The 17,126-nt window shown below is 36.9% G+C and overlaps 1 protein-coding gene across 3 annotated transcripts in view; it reads right to left on the reverse strand.

The window, feature by feature from the left end:
• The window catches only part of LOC111504437 (uncharacterized), a 60,708-nt gene that overhangs the window by 42,477 nt on the left and 1,105 nt on the right, over positions 1 to 17,126 (reverse strand). For all 3 annotated transcript variants that reach the window (XM_074186058.1, XM_074186057.1, XM_074186059.1), the window contains exons 2-3: positions 10,759 to 11,556; positions 541 to 675 (exon numbers count right to left, since the gene is read on the reverse strand). In XM_074186058.1, coding sequence (XP_074042159.1) covers positions 541 to 675; positions 10,759 to 11,556 — 933 coding nt within the window. The remainder of the gene's footprint in view (positions 1 to 540; positions 676 to 10,758; positions 11,557 to 17,126) is intronic.

The following is a 17,126-nucleotide window of genomic DNA, read 5'->3' on the forward strand; positions in this document are numbered from 1 at the left end:
AAAACTCGTTAATTCAAATTTGAGACCTTTTTGAAAATCATAGTTGACAAGTGTTTCTCATGTCAAAGAAATGATTAGTGAAAACGTTTAGGTAACACATTAGTTTTTGACCATTACTCTACGAATGAAATTTGTTGTGATTTCGTCGAAATCATTGAAATAGCCTGAAAACTACACACCAGCTCTGCATTTGAAAATGTAGGACCCTCGAATCATTGGAAATGAAAGACTGTATTGACCATAAACCAAGAAGGGTTATAATCTTTTCTGTCGCGATATTTGTTTCGGAGAAAAAGGTCATTCGTTTACTGTTATTTTCGAATAAACAAAATGATAGAAATACTTCATCTATTTTTCTGGACTCGTCGGATTTGATTACAATTCAATAAGCTAGGTTAGGTTACTTGGCTGTTTCTATGTTCAAAATAGGTTTTCGGAAATATATTACAGCTTGTTATAATTTTCATTTCATTTCGACTTAAATATTTTCATATGTATACATCTTCAACAAAAAATATTTCTAAATGTGTAGGTACTCACCAACTCGCGAAAAATTCGCATGAAATATGCTGGTTCCTTTCCCGCTGTAATCAGCGTATAATACATTATTGTTGAATAAATATGAAGGCTTACTCTTGACCTTGTAGGTAAACAGGAGACCTTCCCCTTGTATACCTGAAAAATAAATTCAGAAAACTTGATAACTAGAGAGACGTTATATAGTAGTCGTTGAAAATCTATTGGTTGTACTTTATTCAATCCTAACAGGTTGCGTCGTTGATATTTTTGTGAAAAAATGAATCGGTGTTTTTATCAGTGGAAATTTAATTTTTTATCTACTTTGCAAATTTCACATTCAATTTTATTGCAATTTCTGAGGAAGGGGTTTTCTTACTTTTTGAGTTGCTTGTGTGTAACTCAAAATATAAATCCAAAAACACTTTTTCCAATTACCAGAAATAAAAACACTCTTCTCAACGCGTTGGTTACTTGATGAAAATTAATAACACAATACATAATAATAATTATACAAGTTTCATTCAAGACGCGTTACATGGTAGCTTCAACAGTTGGACTGATATGTCAAACTATACTACGATACCTTTAATATAACGGTAGGTAATTACAAAAAGCATAATTAGATAAATGCTGAATTCTGATGAAATAGGTAGATTTAGAAAAAACAATTACAATACAATAATACTTCTATTTTATGCCAAAACTCAATCACATAACATAAAATTCCAATAATTAACATATCCCTAAATTACCTAAAAAAATTTCTAGAAGTAATTTTGTATTGTTATTGTTTTTTCAAAATCTAGTTCTTTTACCAGAGTTAATAATTTAACTAATTGAGTTTTATAATTATCTACTATTATATAGAAGACATTATAGAATAGTTTGATGTACCAGTCTGAGTGATGAAGATGCATTTTTTGAGACACGTTGTGTCCTCAAAAAAAAATGGAATGGATTCAGAGAAAATCAATGCAGTGTAAGAATGGCCAACAACGAAGAACAAGCACGACGTAAGAAGTTTCCTTGGACTCTGTTGTTGGGTTAGGTTAGGTCCAAAGTGAGTGGGTCTATTCGCAACCCGCAAAGGTTTATTGTGGCTCACACCTATTCACACTCTACCAAATAAATCCAGCTTCTTAATGAAGCCGACTAGTTTATATGGCGATTGATCTTTCAGGTCAGATAGTGAGAGTGTGGCTCTGCCAATATCTAAAAACCTGATTCGGTTCCCAGCGGGGCAGGCACAAAGTATGTGCTCTGCTGTTTCATCATTTTCCAAACAGAGGCGACACACACACTCTTCCGACAGTCCGAGTCTCTGCATATAATGATTCAAATGACAGTGACCTGTGAGAAGGCCTATTAGACATCGTAGTTCATCCATACTGTAGTCCAACAAATCTGTGATCTAAAAAAAATCTGTTTTTCCGTTAACCAGCTGTCGCACCCCTACGAGCGACAACCCTCAGAAGTCCATAAATCTTCTTGCCGGCCAGGAGTTCAATGTTTGTTAGGCAAAGTCTAAAGCGATGTCGATGACAGGTTCTGGTCCGATGAAGCTGCTTGCAGCACCCTCCTTTGCAAGGGAGTCAGCAGCCTCATTGCCTTCTAGGCCAGTATGGCTAAGAATCCAGACCAGAGACAATCTGTTGAGTCTTCCTATCGAAGACAGTCTTTTTTTGGTAATTTGCTACCAATTTAGACGTTGCTCGGTAGGAGCCAAGTGCTTCCAACGCCGCTTGACTGTCCGAGAATATTTTTATTATATTAAAAAATATATAACCCTTTCAATTCAAATTTATATTGATTTGTGCATAAGGTTGGATTCTTCCCATCTTCTCGGACACATTCCAATAGCGTAAATTTCCGCTTGACATACAGTCGCATAGGTTTCTAGGCGACTGTATGTCAGATATCTTTGTCCTGGGTCTGCGACTAAAAACACCTGCACCAGAACCGGAGGATGTTTTTGATCCATCTGTGAATCAACAACTATCTGCTCTTAATATTTCCTTCGCCCGAACCAACAGTCTGTTGCACTCTGCATTACAGTCTATATGCAGTCTATCTAGCCTCTCTCTTCAGAAAAAAAATGGAGAGGATGTAGATCTAGAAGGATCTCCAATTAATATGTTAGGCTGCCATCTTCTGCGTAAGATCGAGTTGTTGTTTAATAAAAATGACTTCAACCACAGTAGAATGATAAAACCAGTAGGGTTCTTACCACGTGATCCGCCCGAGTTGCCGGGGTCCTTCAACCGCTCTTAAAATGATATTCTCATCCAACGCTTTCAGTGCTGTAGTATCGAAGGATTCAACGGTCCCACGGGCATCGGATTAGTTATAATGAACGGTCGGAAATTGATATTGTGTTTAGTTTATTTGCTGTTGTAATTATTGTTTTTAGTTTTTGTAGTTGAATATTGTTTGTTTTATTATTAAGTGATTAGAAAATGGGAGGTGTAAAAAGACATTTTCATAGGAAATGATATATTAAATTATAAATTTATTATCATCAATATAAAATATTTTTGGGGATGAGCTTAAAAAATTAAATTTCACTAATTATTTTAAAAGTTAAAATTGTGAGATTGAGATTTTCTATCAATAGAAGGATGTTAAAATTAATTTAATTTATAAGATTATTTATATTTATTATAAATTTTTTGATAAAATTTTCATTACAATAAAAATAATAAAGAAAAATGATAGAATAAGTATAGCATAACTAAATTAATATTTAGGTTAAATAAAGGAATTTGGCTAAAAATGTACCTGTTTATTAAAAACATGTCTTCTTGAAGTTTATCTGAAGTCTGACCTGCCCACTGAAATTTAAATTGCCCTGGTATATTTACCGTGCTGAGGTAGCGTAATCATTAGTTTCTTAATTAGAATCTGGAATGAAGGGTTGAATAAGAAGAAAACTGTCTCAATTGGATTATTTTAGAAATTTATATTTAAGTTAAATAGCTTAAATTCATTTAAAAGACGAGAAGAACCTATAAAGTTTTATTATGTTCAAGATTATTAATTTAAGAATTATTATAAATGATTGTGAAATAATTTAGTTGGGTTGATTGAAAAATTCAAAAAACTTTTTTTATAAAAAAACATTGATTAGAGAGTAAATGATCCACATATTTTGATTAGAATAAAAAATTACCTAAGGGATGTTGGGTTAAAATTTGAATTTGGTCTAGAAGCTGAATTATTAAGTCTGTTCGACTTTTTAAATTTTACATGATCTGAGTTTAAACCAGTGAGAGCCAAGACGGTTTCTATCTTTAAATAGTTAATATATTTTAGTACGAAAGGATCAAGTGTTTAAATTAAATTTTTAAATTAAATTTTTAAATTTGAATTATATTAAAAATTACTTTGGCAGATTAGTGTGATAGATTTAGAATCTTTTTATGTATAAAATACAATAATAAAAGATTTATTTTTAATAATAGTTTTAGTTTTATTATTATTGGTGTGTGTTTTGGTAGAGATTGCATGTCTAACTTTATTAAAACGAAAAATATCAGGATATATTTAGCTTCGATAAATACCAAATAAAGTCGGGATTTTAGGTTTTATCCAACCTTCTGAATTGACTGAATTGAATTTTTTACGTAATTTCAAGGTTGTCTGAAGGTAGTTTACTCCTGCACAATTGTTAGTTTTTGTTTCCTCCTAAGCGATGAACAATTGTTTTTTAAATTTGATATGTGTTGAGTTTAGGATGATGCAAACCCATGATAAAAATTGTTTCCATTTGCAGGGAAGAATTAGAGAAGCAAGCTGGCAACAGAAATGGATATTTTTTTTGAAGCTAGAAAACCATATATTCGAATATTTAAGAGTAGTTTACTCTAGCATCCATTGATAATGTTTAATTCTTCCTATAGGGTAGAAGTCGTTTCAATTTTTATGTGTATTTTCTAGGTTTAGGATGAAGCAGACATTTTTTGTATCCAGTATAGAGTGTGTTCGACTTTTCATAAATCCACCCCCATATCTTTGTTTTTCAGAATGTAATTTCGAAAATATTTGGAATGGTGTATATGAAGAATTCCTTCAATTTGACTGAATCAAAACTTTCTATTCTATTCTAGCTATAGCTTCCTGCGTGACTTCCGAATCCGGAATATAAATATTCTCAGATATCAACGAGTGTATTTGATGTAAATCAAAAGGAGGAAATCTCGCGGAGATAACACCCAAAAAGTCAAACCACGGACAAGTTTTTCTGGCTACTACCCTCATCAGCAGGCAAGTGCAGAGATGGGCAACCCCTGTTGATGACTTCGTGCATATGTGATGTGTTCAATTCTTGGTATCCAGGTTTTGCACTTGGTTGCACCACGTTGCGGTGCACCTTTCATTAGGCACTTTTTATCTTTAAATTTAAATAAAACAAAGTGTGTGTGAGACTAAATTCAATTCAATTCGGTTTATTGTCCCAAGAAACAATGAATGCTTATAATTAGGGACTATAACTAACTACAAAGTATAATAAAATAACAGAAATAACATACTTTACAATGAACACATATTATATCTAGAAAAAAAATACCAATGAAATGCAGTCAAATAATGAAATTGGACTAAAAGAACTAAAGATGACTAAAACAGAGGGTTTCGGTCCTCTAAAACTTCGAGGTGAAGAAATAAAAGTGTCGGGGGAGGTTAAATATCTGTGAGTAATTCTAGATTCCAAACTGACCTGGAACCAACACTTGGACAGGATACAGAGGAAAGCGGAGGTAGCACTGATGTTCGCCAGACGCACCTATGGAAAAACATGGGGGCTAAAACCAGACATGGTATATTGGCTTTACACGATGGTGATTAAACCCATGATAATATACGCATATCTGATCTGATGGCCAAAGATGAAGCAGGCGACCGCCATCAACAAACTAGGCAAGGTGCAAAGACTTGCATGTTTGGGAATGACGGGAGCAATGAGAACTATCCCAACAATTAATTGCATTGGAGACACTCCTGAATCTACCTCCTTTACACTTTGTGATAATGGGGGAGGCCAGGATGGGCCAATTCAGACTGGAAAACTCACCGAACTACAAAAGATCGGACCGAACAGAAATTTCGAAACAAGTGGAGGAGCACATATTGAATATGTGCAAGGACCAAATAACACCGAAGTACACCTTTAACACAAACTTCACGGCCAGAATCATAAGCCGTGAAGAGTGGAAGACCATTAGTCATCCCGAAAACATGTTTGGAAAAAACACCTGGTATACAGATGTATCGAAGACCAAACATGGAACGGGAGCTGGAATATACCGAGCGGATATAATTTTAAACTACAGCTCTCCGCTGGGACTATACACATCCGTCTTTCAGGCGGAAGTGTATGCTATCTTGCAGTGTGCAAGGCTTATTAAATTGAGACCTTAAAGTAATGAGGATTAATATTTTTACAGACAGCAAGAGCACACTAGGGGCTCTGACAAACCCGAAAGTGACATCAAAACTGGTCTGGGAATGCCATGAAGAACTGAATGAACATGCAAACAGGAACAAATTAACTTTGTACTGGGTGCCAGGGTATTCAGAAATCACGGGTAATGATAAAGCTGATGAATGCGCTAGACGCGGATCATCAACTTCACATATATGTCCTAAACCAGCTCTGGGGTACCAAAATCATTGATACGAAACTAGATTGGGACATGGACCAATAAGAAGCACACAGAGTACTGGACAAAAGTACCTGGCAATAACCACAGTAGAACCTTCATTAGGGAACCGTCCGAGAAAAGAACCGAAGAACTACTTCAATATAGTAATATATTGTAATATATAATTGCACTGTACCCCATCTGAATTTATACATTATACATTATAGTAGGGCTCAAAATAATAACAGGGTTACTAACCGGTCATTGTCCGCTTAGAGGACACCTGAATAAAATGGGGCTGTATAACGGAGACCACAGCTGCAGATTATGTAACGAAGGGATAGAAACAGCTCTACACATCTTATGCGAATGTGAGGCACTGAATTACAGGAGGCAGGCAATATATGGACGTACGAAATTACGTCCAGAAGAATATGACGAACATCCAACACGAAACCTATACAAACTAGTACAGGAAACAAGACTGATGGAATGGGTGTCATGAGAAGAATGGAGAATAAACGCAATAAGCCTAAGAGGCTGCAGTGTTTTCTGGAGACTTGGACTAAATGGACAAGTCAGACAGCTCCCAAGGTAAAAAAAAAAGTGTGTGTGAGATAAAATCGACATTTTTCAATCGTTTGAAAGACCTATTGATGCCATTATGTGTGGAATATAACATCGATCAAATGTCCGCCACGGCTTCTTTGGGTGGGGCGCATCCGAAACATCCAATTTTCTATGACTATGGTGCATAAATCAGGCTGAATTTGATCGATGGCATAGGTTATGAGGACCGCTGTAGTTTGTGGCTTATTTGCTTATTCCTGCGACTCAAGACAACCTCACAAGAAAAAGTCTAACGGGCTCAAACCGCACGATCTCGGTGGCCAGTTCACATCATCTCCACGTGACATGACCATGCCCTCAAATCGCTCGTGCATGCTATTCAATGTAGCACGTCCTGTTAAAACCACATGTCGTTGATGTTGAGATCATCCAGTTCAGACCAAAAGAAGTTGGATCTCATCACCTATAGTGACAGTGATGACCTGGCCAACGTCGTTCTCAAAGAAATATGGACCGATAACGCTGCCAACTCAAAATCCACTCCAAACAGTGACTTTTTCAGGATTTCATTTGGATTGGTATCGTCCCAAATTTGACAAATGTATTTGTTCACGTACCCGTTCATCCAGAAATGGGTCTCATCGCTGAAGATGATTTTTCGATGAAAATTAGGGTCAGTTGCTAACTGCTCTAGAACTTATTCAGCAAACACACGTCGTTGTCTATGGTCGTTTACCTTCAGTTCCTGGGTCAGTTGAATTTTGTACGGGTGCAGGCCCAAGTCACGATGAAAAATTCACCAAAATGTGGTCTGCAAAAGGCCGAGTTCTTGTGAGTGATGCGAAGTCGACTGCCTCGGATTATCCTGCACACTCTCACAGACATTGCGAATAGTTCTTTCGGTAGGACTACAGTAGAATTCACTGTGGTAGGACGATTATAGCGACCGTAAAATGGGCGAAGCGCGGTACGTTGCTCGAACAAAACACCCATTTTTATAAAACATTTTCACGTGTTGTTGAATGCTATATCCATCCATGGTGATTTGATAAAACAAATCTAATGAATTACAACTGATTTAACAGATGTAGCTTCAACAAGAGGCCATTATCAATTTTTATCAAAGTTCGGAAGTTCCTGTGGGAAAACCATATATATAGAAGCCGTTTTTTTCATCATGTGGTAACATTAATATATTCTAAGCCGTAACAGATATGAAGACGATTACATGGAAAAAAGATAACTAGCGTTAGGAACAGTACAATGGTCGTAAAAAATTTACGGGAACTTTCGTCCTTCTCGGGTTATACAGGGAAAACTGAAATACTGTTTTTCGTTTTTTACTAAATTAATTGTTATTTCAGAAAATATATAAACAAAAAGATTTTTTTATTGTATTCGAAATGTACTATAACGATAAAACAATAAATCATTGATTAACATTTCGTGTCAACACGGCCACCATCAGCTTTTTTCAAATACGGGCCTGCGTCTTTTATTACAAATATTGATGAAGCTATAAAATCACAATTCAGTGGTGTATCACATTTGCTATTTTCGTAGCGCTTCATTTGAAATGAATAGCAGCATCATCACTGACAACAATCAAATAGAAAAACAATTTATTCTATAATGGATATTTGGAGAAAAATGAAAACAATACTGAACATGAATTCTACATGACAAACTATGCTCGAATTGACGACTACTTTGTTGAATTCACATTAGTTGGTCTGTCCATGTAATTTCTGTAGCAATTTTCTAGCAAGATGGCTATAGTATTGATTATGTGAGATAGTTGAGCTAGGTGTATACCCAGACATTGTTCCATTGCTTCCAATCCATTGTGTTTGTGGAAAAATTGCATTTTAATGTTTCTTTACTATTGTTGTTTTATGGGGAGACGCCCCGTATTCTTGAAAATATTACATTTCACAGTGGATGTTCAGCGGCAATTCATCTGAGCAGCTATCAAACTCATTAGATAAGAAAATCCAGCTACATTTTGCCATTTAAATGCTCATCATGAAAAAGGACCTAGTATGTTTTTTCTCAAAATTTCCAACCGAACATTTCAGTTAAACCAACCATTTTTGGTGAATTTTGATTCGTCCGTCCATATAATTTTTTACAAATATTTCCAACTTCCCTTTTTTTGCGACTCAACCACTTCGCGAATCGTGATACCTTTCATTAAGGTGATGAACTTTACGAAACCTGAAGCATTGTTATTTGTTTCTTTCAAAATATTTCTGGTAGATTTTAAAGAAATTGATAGTTCGTGGCAATGTCTCGCAAAGAACAATCTTGATTATAAATATTTTTGTGACTGAAAAATTGGAAGAAAACGTTTTTTCACTTTGTTAATATTTATGAGGTAACATTTGCTCACCCAAAATATTTATTTGGTTGTTCACACTTCTAGTAACAACACATTTTCTTTTTTATTTTTATCAAATGCTGGATGTTAGAAATACGACGATTCGGGAAGCCAATGTGGCCTTACGGACGGGGTCATCGGACTTCTGGTCAGTGGCAGAAATAAGTAGAGTGAGGGGAACCAAAACTCCCCAAAGCCTTTGCGTAACATGCCACCTTGGACCAGTCTACCCAAGCTAAGGTGTAAGGACTCGTGCTGACAGCTGAATGGCCGCAGGGTGATATGCGGTTACGAACGATCCCCTTGGGAAAACGGGCGAAACCTCATTGTAATCAGCCTTTCTATGGTAATGCGGGGCTCTGCCAGAGTGACAACTCTTCTCCTGCTACTCGTGGGAACACACATGAATGAAACAAACACAAAAACAGACACTGAAGAAACAAAAACCAATCCCGAGACTGGACAGAAATGTTCACCTCAATCTATGGCGGTGGCTGGGGATGAACAGAAATGTCCACCCCAATCTACCACTTGGAATGAGGCTGGACATGGCTGATCACCTCGTGATAAAATAAAGGCTAAGGCGTAAGCGCATTTGTGGCGTCGAGGCCAAAAGGAGAAAGAGAGTGATAGAGGCAGGAGTGGCAGCAACTATAAGGGCATCCTCCTCCTCCCCCACTCCACCTCCAACAGCAAGGGCACCACTTCCTGCGGCGGGCGCCAAGAGCTCCGCCTTGAATAAAGGCAAGGAACAGGCTGCCCCTGCAGGATAGCGCTCTTACTTGAGCACCTCCATGGAGGGAATCCCAAGAAGGTTGAAGAAGCCGCGTAACGACAGTAATGTCGCTGTACCTTCCAAAACCTTCACGAAGGCCGCCGTGAGACACCTCAAGGTTGTCAAAGAGAGTGTGTGCTCGGCGAGTCTTGGCCTTCACCTGCCGATATAAAGATGTCTTCTAATGACCTGTCCACCTTCCTGAAAAGTACAAAATGGAAGATGACCTAGGAGGACAACTCCTAGGGAAGATGTACAATGGGTCACATATGGTCTAAGTGCTGTGGGTCTACACTCACCCTCCCTACTCTACAGATATAGATACAGAACATATCAGTCCATTTGTCATTTGAGTACTTCTTCGAAATGTACCTAACGGAGTGCATAAATGTCTGACAGTGTTAATAGATATCAACAACTCATTTATTTTTCCCATAGAAATCAAGCAAAGCTTGATGAAGTGAGATGCTATCTAATTGTACCAAATTACACAACAATCGCTTTTGGATAAAAAACTAACATTTTCGTTACTTCCAGCAATCAACTTTCCGAAATAGCAACTTGAAAAAAGTATAGATAGAATGAAACGGTAACCGGTTTGGAGCAGCAGTTCCAATGACCAAATATCTCGGAATTTGTGCTGACACTTGACGTGAAAATAGTTAATTATTCTCGCCTCTCTGGCATGCAGATTGTGTAGGATGCTTCCATTTACAAGGTACGCTTCTTTCATGTATGTTTGCATATTGCATGACCAAAACCAAAAAATGGAATCGTTCTCTTTGAATTTTCCAAGCCTTCTAGGTTTCAAATAAAAAAAGCGAAAAAGCATGTTATGTAATCAATATTGCTAATAAAACCACTATCCTCACCTGACTCTATAGTGGCTAGTTCACCCTTGGTTCCATCTATATTACAGTCAAGAATGGTAACGGCAATCTTATATCCTTCTTCTGCTTCTATAATAACAGACTCACTGGACTTTGGATTCCATTCAACGCTTCTGGTCTCATCGTTCATGGCCAAAATAGGGGTTGGGGCAGGTGTCGTTGTAGGAGTAGTTGATGGCGTAGTTGTAGTTGTTGGAGTAGTTGTAGTTGTTGGGGTAGTTGTAGTAGGTGTTGTAGGAGTTTCTGAAGGTGTAGATGGGGTTGATGAAGCGGGAGACGTTGTACCAGAAACAGATGTGGTAGCTGAAGTAGAAGACGAAGTGCCATTGGCAGTGGTGTCGGTTGAAGTAGAGGTCGAGTCGGAAGTGAGAACTGAAGTATGAGATGTGAAGGTAGTCGTCGATTCACTTATCGGAGATGTCGGACTAGTGGAAGGTGTAGATAGGGTAGTTGAAGCGGAAGATGATGTAGAGATAGAAGATTCAGGGACAGATGTGGTTGCTGATGTAGAAGACAAAGAACTAGAACCAGTAGTGTCAGTTGGAGTAGAGGTCAAATCGGAAGTGAGAGCCGATGTCGGAGATGTTGAAGTAGACGTCAATCCACTTATCGGAGAAGTGGGAATAGTTGGAGATGTAGATGGCGTTGTTGAGGCGGAAGAGGATGCTGACGCATCAGTTGTAAGGGACGTGGAGATAGAAGTAGGAATGGTGACTGCAGTAGAAGACGAAGAACCAGTAGTGTCGAGGGGATTTTGAGCGTTTGTCGTTTGAGGCCATACTGAAAAAGCACACAGAAAATAAGAGAAGGTTACTTCGAAATTCTTCAAAATTCGGATTTAATATACTACATTCAATGTGATGACAAAAAATTACATAATTGCACTTAGCAAAAATTCATGAAGCTGCTTTCTTTAGGAAGTTTGAATACAGTTATAACCTATCAAAATATATTTAAGCATGTATTCTTTTACCAATACTGAAGAGATAAAAATATAAGGCTGAAATTACCTACAGAATGTATGTATTTTTTATTCAACAAAACAATAAAAAACTATGGAATAATATTGTTTGTTCTTGTCTACTTTTTTTATAAATAAATCACTAATTATTTTTCAGTTCTGCCTTGAATTTGATGTGTATACCAATCTACTTTGTCTTCTGCCCCAAGATAATTCGACAACAGTGGAGAAAATCTTGAAATTCCTGTATGAAGGCAATGAGACAACAAATTCAAGATCAGTAAGAATCACCAAGCCCATTTTATCTGAACTACGTCCAACCACTGATGCAGCAAATTTCCACTTCCTGAGCACATATCTTCATGTCATGAAATGCACGGGGATTATCGATATCCCAATCGAGTGAGGATAATGTGGAAGAACTCTAGGATTAGAACATTGGAACCCATCAGGATAAGACCAGAGTTTTCATGATTTGAGTTATATGATTTAAATCATGATTCAAATGGCGATTTGAAATACATGTTTTTTGAAATTTTGATCACTGATTTGAGTTAAAAATAAATTTAATGAGCAAAAATTAAAACACTTACACTAAAACACTTATCACCAAATCACCATTAGAATTAGACAGACACAATTATAAAATTAGTCTGCATCTTCCAAAAAAAGCATAATAAATTTAAAAATCAATACACCCTGCTTTTATAAGTTCTGTTTCGCCTCGAAACAAGTCGCAACCGAGCCAGTTTTCTAACGGGAATAAACCTATCCAAGCCGAAACAATTTGAAACAGGATATGTCTTGTCAGGAGAAACATTATTTCAAACTATTTTATAGAATACATTCTACAGCCTACCTATTTAATATTTTCCGATCAGACTTCAGAAAAAAAGAGTTTAAGTGGATGATTAGAAGTTATATGATAGAAAGAAGTTATCAGGAGAATATAAAACAAGTTATTTCATAATTTATTGAAAAAACAAAACAACTGATTTTTTATTCAGATTAAAAAATCAATGATTTTTTATTTTTAAAGAAATCATGATTTTTGCCAACTCTAGTGAAACGGTACTACTCCAAACTTGCTCAAATCCATCTTGTGCAGATCACATTTAGCCTAATGAGAGCTTGTGGCTGTATAAAATCGGGCCCCGATTCTTTCGCCTTTTGCAAATTATGTGCTGGAATAGAATGTGTCGTCGATGCCGATCTAGATCTGGAGTCTCTGTTGGACGTATTGGACGTATTGAAGGTATTCAAATAAATGATGCCTTTCGAGAATTGCACTGTAACATGTAAGAAACTCAATTAGGATTATGGCCAAAACTGTAAAGTAACTATTGAATTTTCTAAGTAACGTAGTTTTTGATTTTTTTGCCCTCCTACTAAAAAAATGCATGCTTATTCATTCCGATAAAATAGGCCATGAACCTAGTGAAACAAATTATCTAAAAGAATAATTCGTTTAGGCCAGTGTCAACTTACCTACACTGTAGGTTAATGGACTTACACCTATCAGAAAACAACTTCTCCTCTGGCTTATACCACGAAGGGCGTTGAATTATATTCGATAGGTGTCAGCGCAAGATTCTTCACTGAAGTTATTCCTGCATATGCTGTTGGCGATACAACTGCCAGAATCGATTTTCAATTATTGCAGACCAGTTTCGGGTTGTTTGGCCACTCGTCAGTGCAAGGTAGTGTCTATAATCAACATGAAATCGATGATTTCCCATAATTGAAAATCGAGTTCTTTCAGAGTATTACTACTAGAAGTAGGCTGAAGCGACGACAACAACATATTTGTCATCGCCACATCTGGTCTGCAAGTGTGTTCCAACAATTGAAAATCTATTCCGATAGTTCACTTCACTTCTGTGAAGAATCCTGCAGTGACATGTGTCGGATATAATCCAACGCCCTTCGTGGTATAAGCCAGGGGAGTAGTTGTTTGAAAACTCAAATTATAGGACTCTTTTGTTGCTAAATTGTACCAACAAGAAGATATAGGCAAAAGTGTTTTCGGTTTTTTGTCGGATGGCGGTAGGTGCGGAGGATAAGGATTATGCATTTTTCATCCTAGACAACATATCACAAAATCAGAACTACCGGACATTTTGTAAGTGAATTCCCCTCTATTGAATCAGCCTGTATTCAGAAAGAAAAACTGAGTAAATTCAGGCGATGACATCTCTTTTTACAAAAACGCCAAGGCGATCCTCAACAAAGCCAGCTTCGATATCAAACCGCCGAACAAAATTCCTCCTGTATCTTTCACTGCAAGACAAACTAGATGAAACCAGTATCCACAAACAAACCGATGTTTCGTTCCGTCAGTCTTGACGCAGTTCTAGGTTTCCTGTTTGTGAATGGAATATGACTCAAATATGTTATCATTATGGTTTCCTCACCACCTTGTAGCAGGAGGCGTTAGAGTACTCCTGCTGGGTGACACCTCAACCGACAGGAGTACTCCTGGATATTCCTCACAGCAGAGAATTTATATATCCCTGCCGAATGTATGTAGGATTCTTGAGTTCATTCAGTGACACATGTTAATGTATATATGCCGTCATAAATAAAGGCTGCTACGGCCAGAAAGGTGGGAATCTTGCATCTTTAACCTCCAACTTCAATTATGTCTTATTCCAAAAGCGCACATTCCGGCCTGGATGATTTGATTTTATACCGATACTCTTCAGTTTGTTTGAAGGTGGTTGACATGTTTCGTGGTGCATTTCATTAGTTCGGACTTCCATTGTCTAATATGATATAAATTGATTTGAAATCCCTGAAAGAATCTATAAAAACTAAAAAGATTAGCTAAGAAATAACAATTATATCAAGCAAAAAACTGAAATTACAATGAAATAAAATACAAGCAATAATTAAAAATTGAACTATCAACAAGAAATGAAAATAAAAATTGAAAGATTCCAAGTTACTTCACGACGTTTCGATTGTTAGTATCCACAATCCTCTTCGGGTGATGACTGGACTTATTCCTCCGAGATCTGACTATTTATAGGTCATTTGAGTGCTATAACCTATCCCTTCTTCCCTCTCTCCGCTTCATCGGTTTCAGCGGGGGCTGACCGTTTGGCGGGAGTTGGTTGTGTTCCGCTTGATTATAGGTTTCCATATGTTGCGTATCTCTATATGGTATCATGGCTAAATGCGTTGTTGGACAACATATATGCGCTTTCTTTGAATTTCCTCCTAAACCAGCTTTCCTCCTTGTGGATGATTTCAGTTTGAGACCACTTGATGTTAAGGTGATGAGTCCAAACATGCTCTGATATTCCTGATTTGCTGGTTTCTCCTCGCTGTGTGTGTTTTTTGTGCTCGGCAATGCGAACTATCAATGGCCTCTTAGTTTCACTGATGTATAATTCTCCGCACTCGCAGGGTATCCGGTAAATGCAATTTTTGAATCGCAGTCCGCTTTTGGTGGCCTAGTTTTCGTGAGGCTGTCACGGATAGTGTTTTCAGATCGCAACAGGCTCTGATGTTATACTTGGACCCAATTCTTCTTATCCTTTCCGACAATCCTCTGATGTAGGGAAGTACAAGTACTGGTTGTGGCGGCCTTTCTTCCTTGTGAGGCTCTTGCTGTTTTCTAGCCAAAGTCTGTTCCACTATCCCTTTGGAGTAACCATTCCGTTGAAGGTCATTTTTAATGTCTAATTCTTTCTCGAAACGTTCATTTGTACTACAGAGTCCAAAAGCACGGTCTAATAGAGTCATCAAGAGTCTAGTAGACCATGCTAAAGTCATCACAAGACTCTAGTAGGTCGTGGTTTCGGGCTAACAATCGAAAAATCGTTAAATAACTTGGCTTGGAATCTTTTAATTTTTAATTTTCATTTCTTGTTAATAATTTTTAATTTTCATATCTCCTTAATAGTTCAATTTTTAATTGTTGCTTGTATTTCATTTCATTGTAATTTCAGTTTTTTTGCTTAATATAATTGTTATTTTTTAGCTAATCTTTTTAATTTTTATAGATTTTTTCAGGAATTTCAAATCGATTCATATCAACTAACTAATGAAATACTCTTCAGTTTATTACGTTGTGAAGTGTTCCATATAATAATATCAGGATCAATTTGCATTACGATGTTTGGCGTATAAATTGATTTGTATAAATGGATTCCATCAAAAACTTGACCTCTCCTGTAAATCAGAAACGGACATATAATCGAAAGGACACGTCAATTTTCATTCTGATATGAAAATCACCCCCTGTGGTCAACAACTACCCCCCCTATTTTTTTTCAATTGCATGAGAGGTCGAGTGATACATCATTTGAAAGGTATTTTGTCCCTCTATTACCTCTGCATTTTTTTTCGAAATTGGTTTATTCGTTATTGAGAAAATTAATGTTGAACGTTTTATTTAAGAAAAAACTGAAAATTCGCTGTCGTTCATTTCAATGATAAATGGTTCAAAATGGCCGCCACCTAGTTCCATACAATTATACAGTCTACTCTGGAAAGTGTTCCATACATTATTCAAGATGTCCGGAGTCAGTAATGGGTATTCCCGAACAAATCTAGATGACTCGTAGGTCATCTAGATTTATAGGCTTAATAGAGTACACTTTCGACTTCACGTGTCCCCACAGAAAGAAGACCAACGGTGTGAGATCAAGTGATCTAGCTGGCCACTCCACCGGACCCCTTCTGCCGATCCAACGCATACGAACATTAAAATGTGGAGGTGCACCATCCTGCTGGAATGTTATTTTATTTTCTACTAAATTGTCATCATTTTCTAAAATTTTTGTAATCATAGGATCTATGAGTATGTGTCTCCATTGAGATTACTTTCAATGAAGAATGGCCCAACAATATGATTACCAAGGGTGCCGGCCTAGACATTCAACTTTTGGAGAGTTTTTGAATGTGTTTCCATCACCAAATAAGGATTCACATTGCTCCAGTAATGACAATTATGTCTATTCACTTCACAATTCAATATGAAAGAATGTTCGTCTGAAAAACATGTATTGTATAATAGGTTTGGGTTATTGGTCAATTTCTCGCTGAACACTTCACGAAACTGATATCGACGATCAGGATCATCTTTGTTTGATTCCTGAACTAGCCTTATTTTGAAAAGATGGAATTTGTATGCTTTCAAAATCCGAAAAACACTAGTAGCTGATACATCAACGCTCTAGCTACTTGTCTGATAGATTGTCGATTATCCATTTGTACATGTCCTGAAACTGCAACTTCAACTCCATCATTTCTGACAGGACGGGATACTTCATGTTTCCTGTGTGAATTGAACGTGAAGTTTGAAACTTATCCATTAACTGTTTAACGTATTGATGGCTCACGTTGTGGTCTGGATGACGATTATAAATTCTTGCAGCAG

Source organism: Leptinotarsa decemlineata, unplaced genomic scaffold, assembly GCF_025532065.1.
Source record: "Leptinotarsa decemlineata unplaced genomic scaffold, Ldec_3_MD MMD2_tig00078422_RagTag_RagTag, whole genome shotgun sequence".
In the NCBI taxonomy this organism is placed as follows: domain Eukaryota; kingdom Metazoa; phylum Arthropoda; class Insecta; order Coleoptera; family Chrysomelidae; genus Leptinotarsa; species Leptinotarsa decemlineata.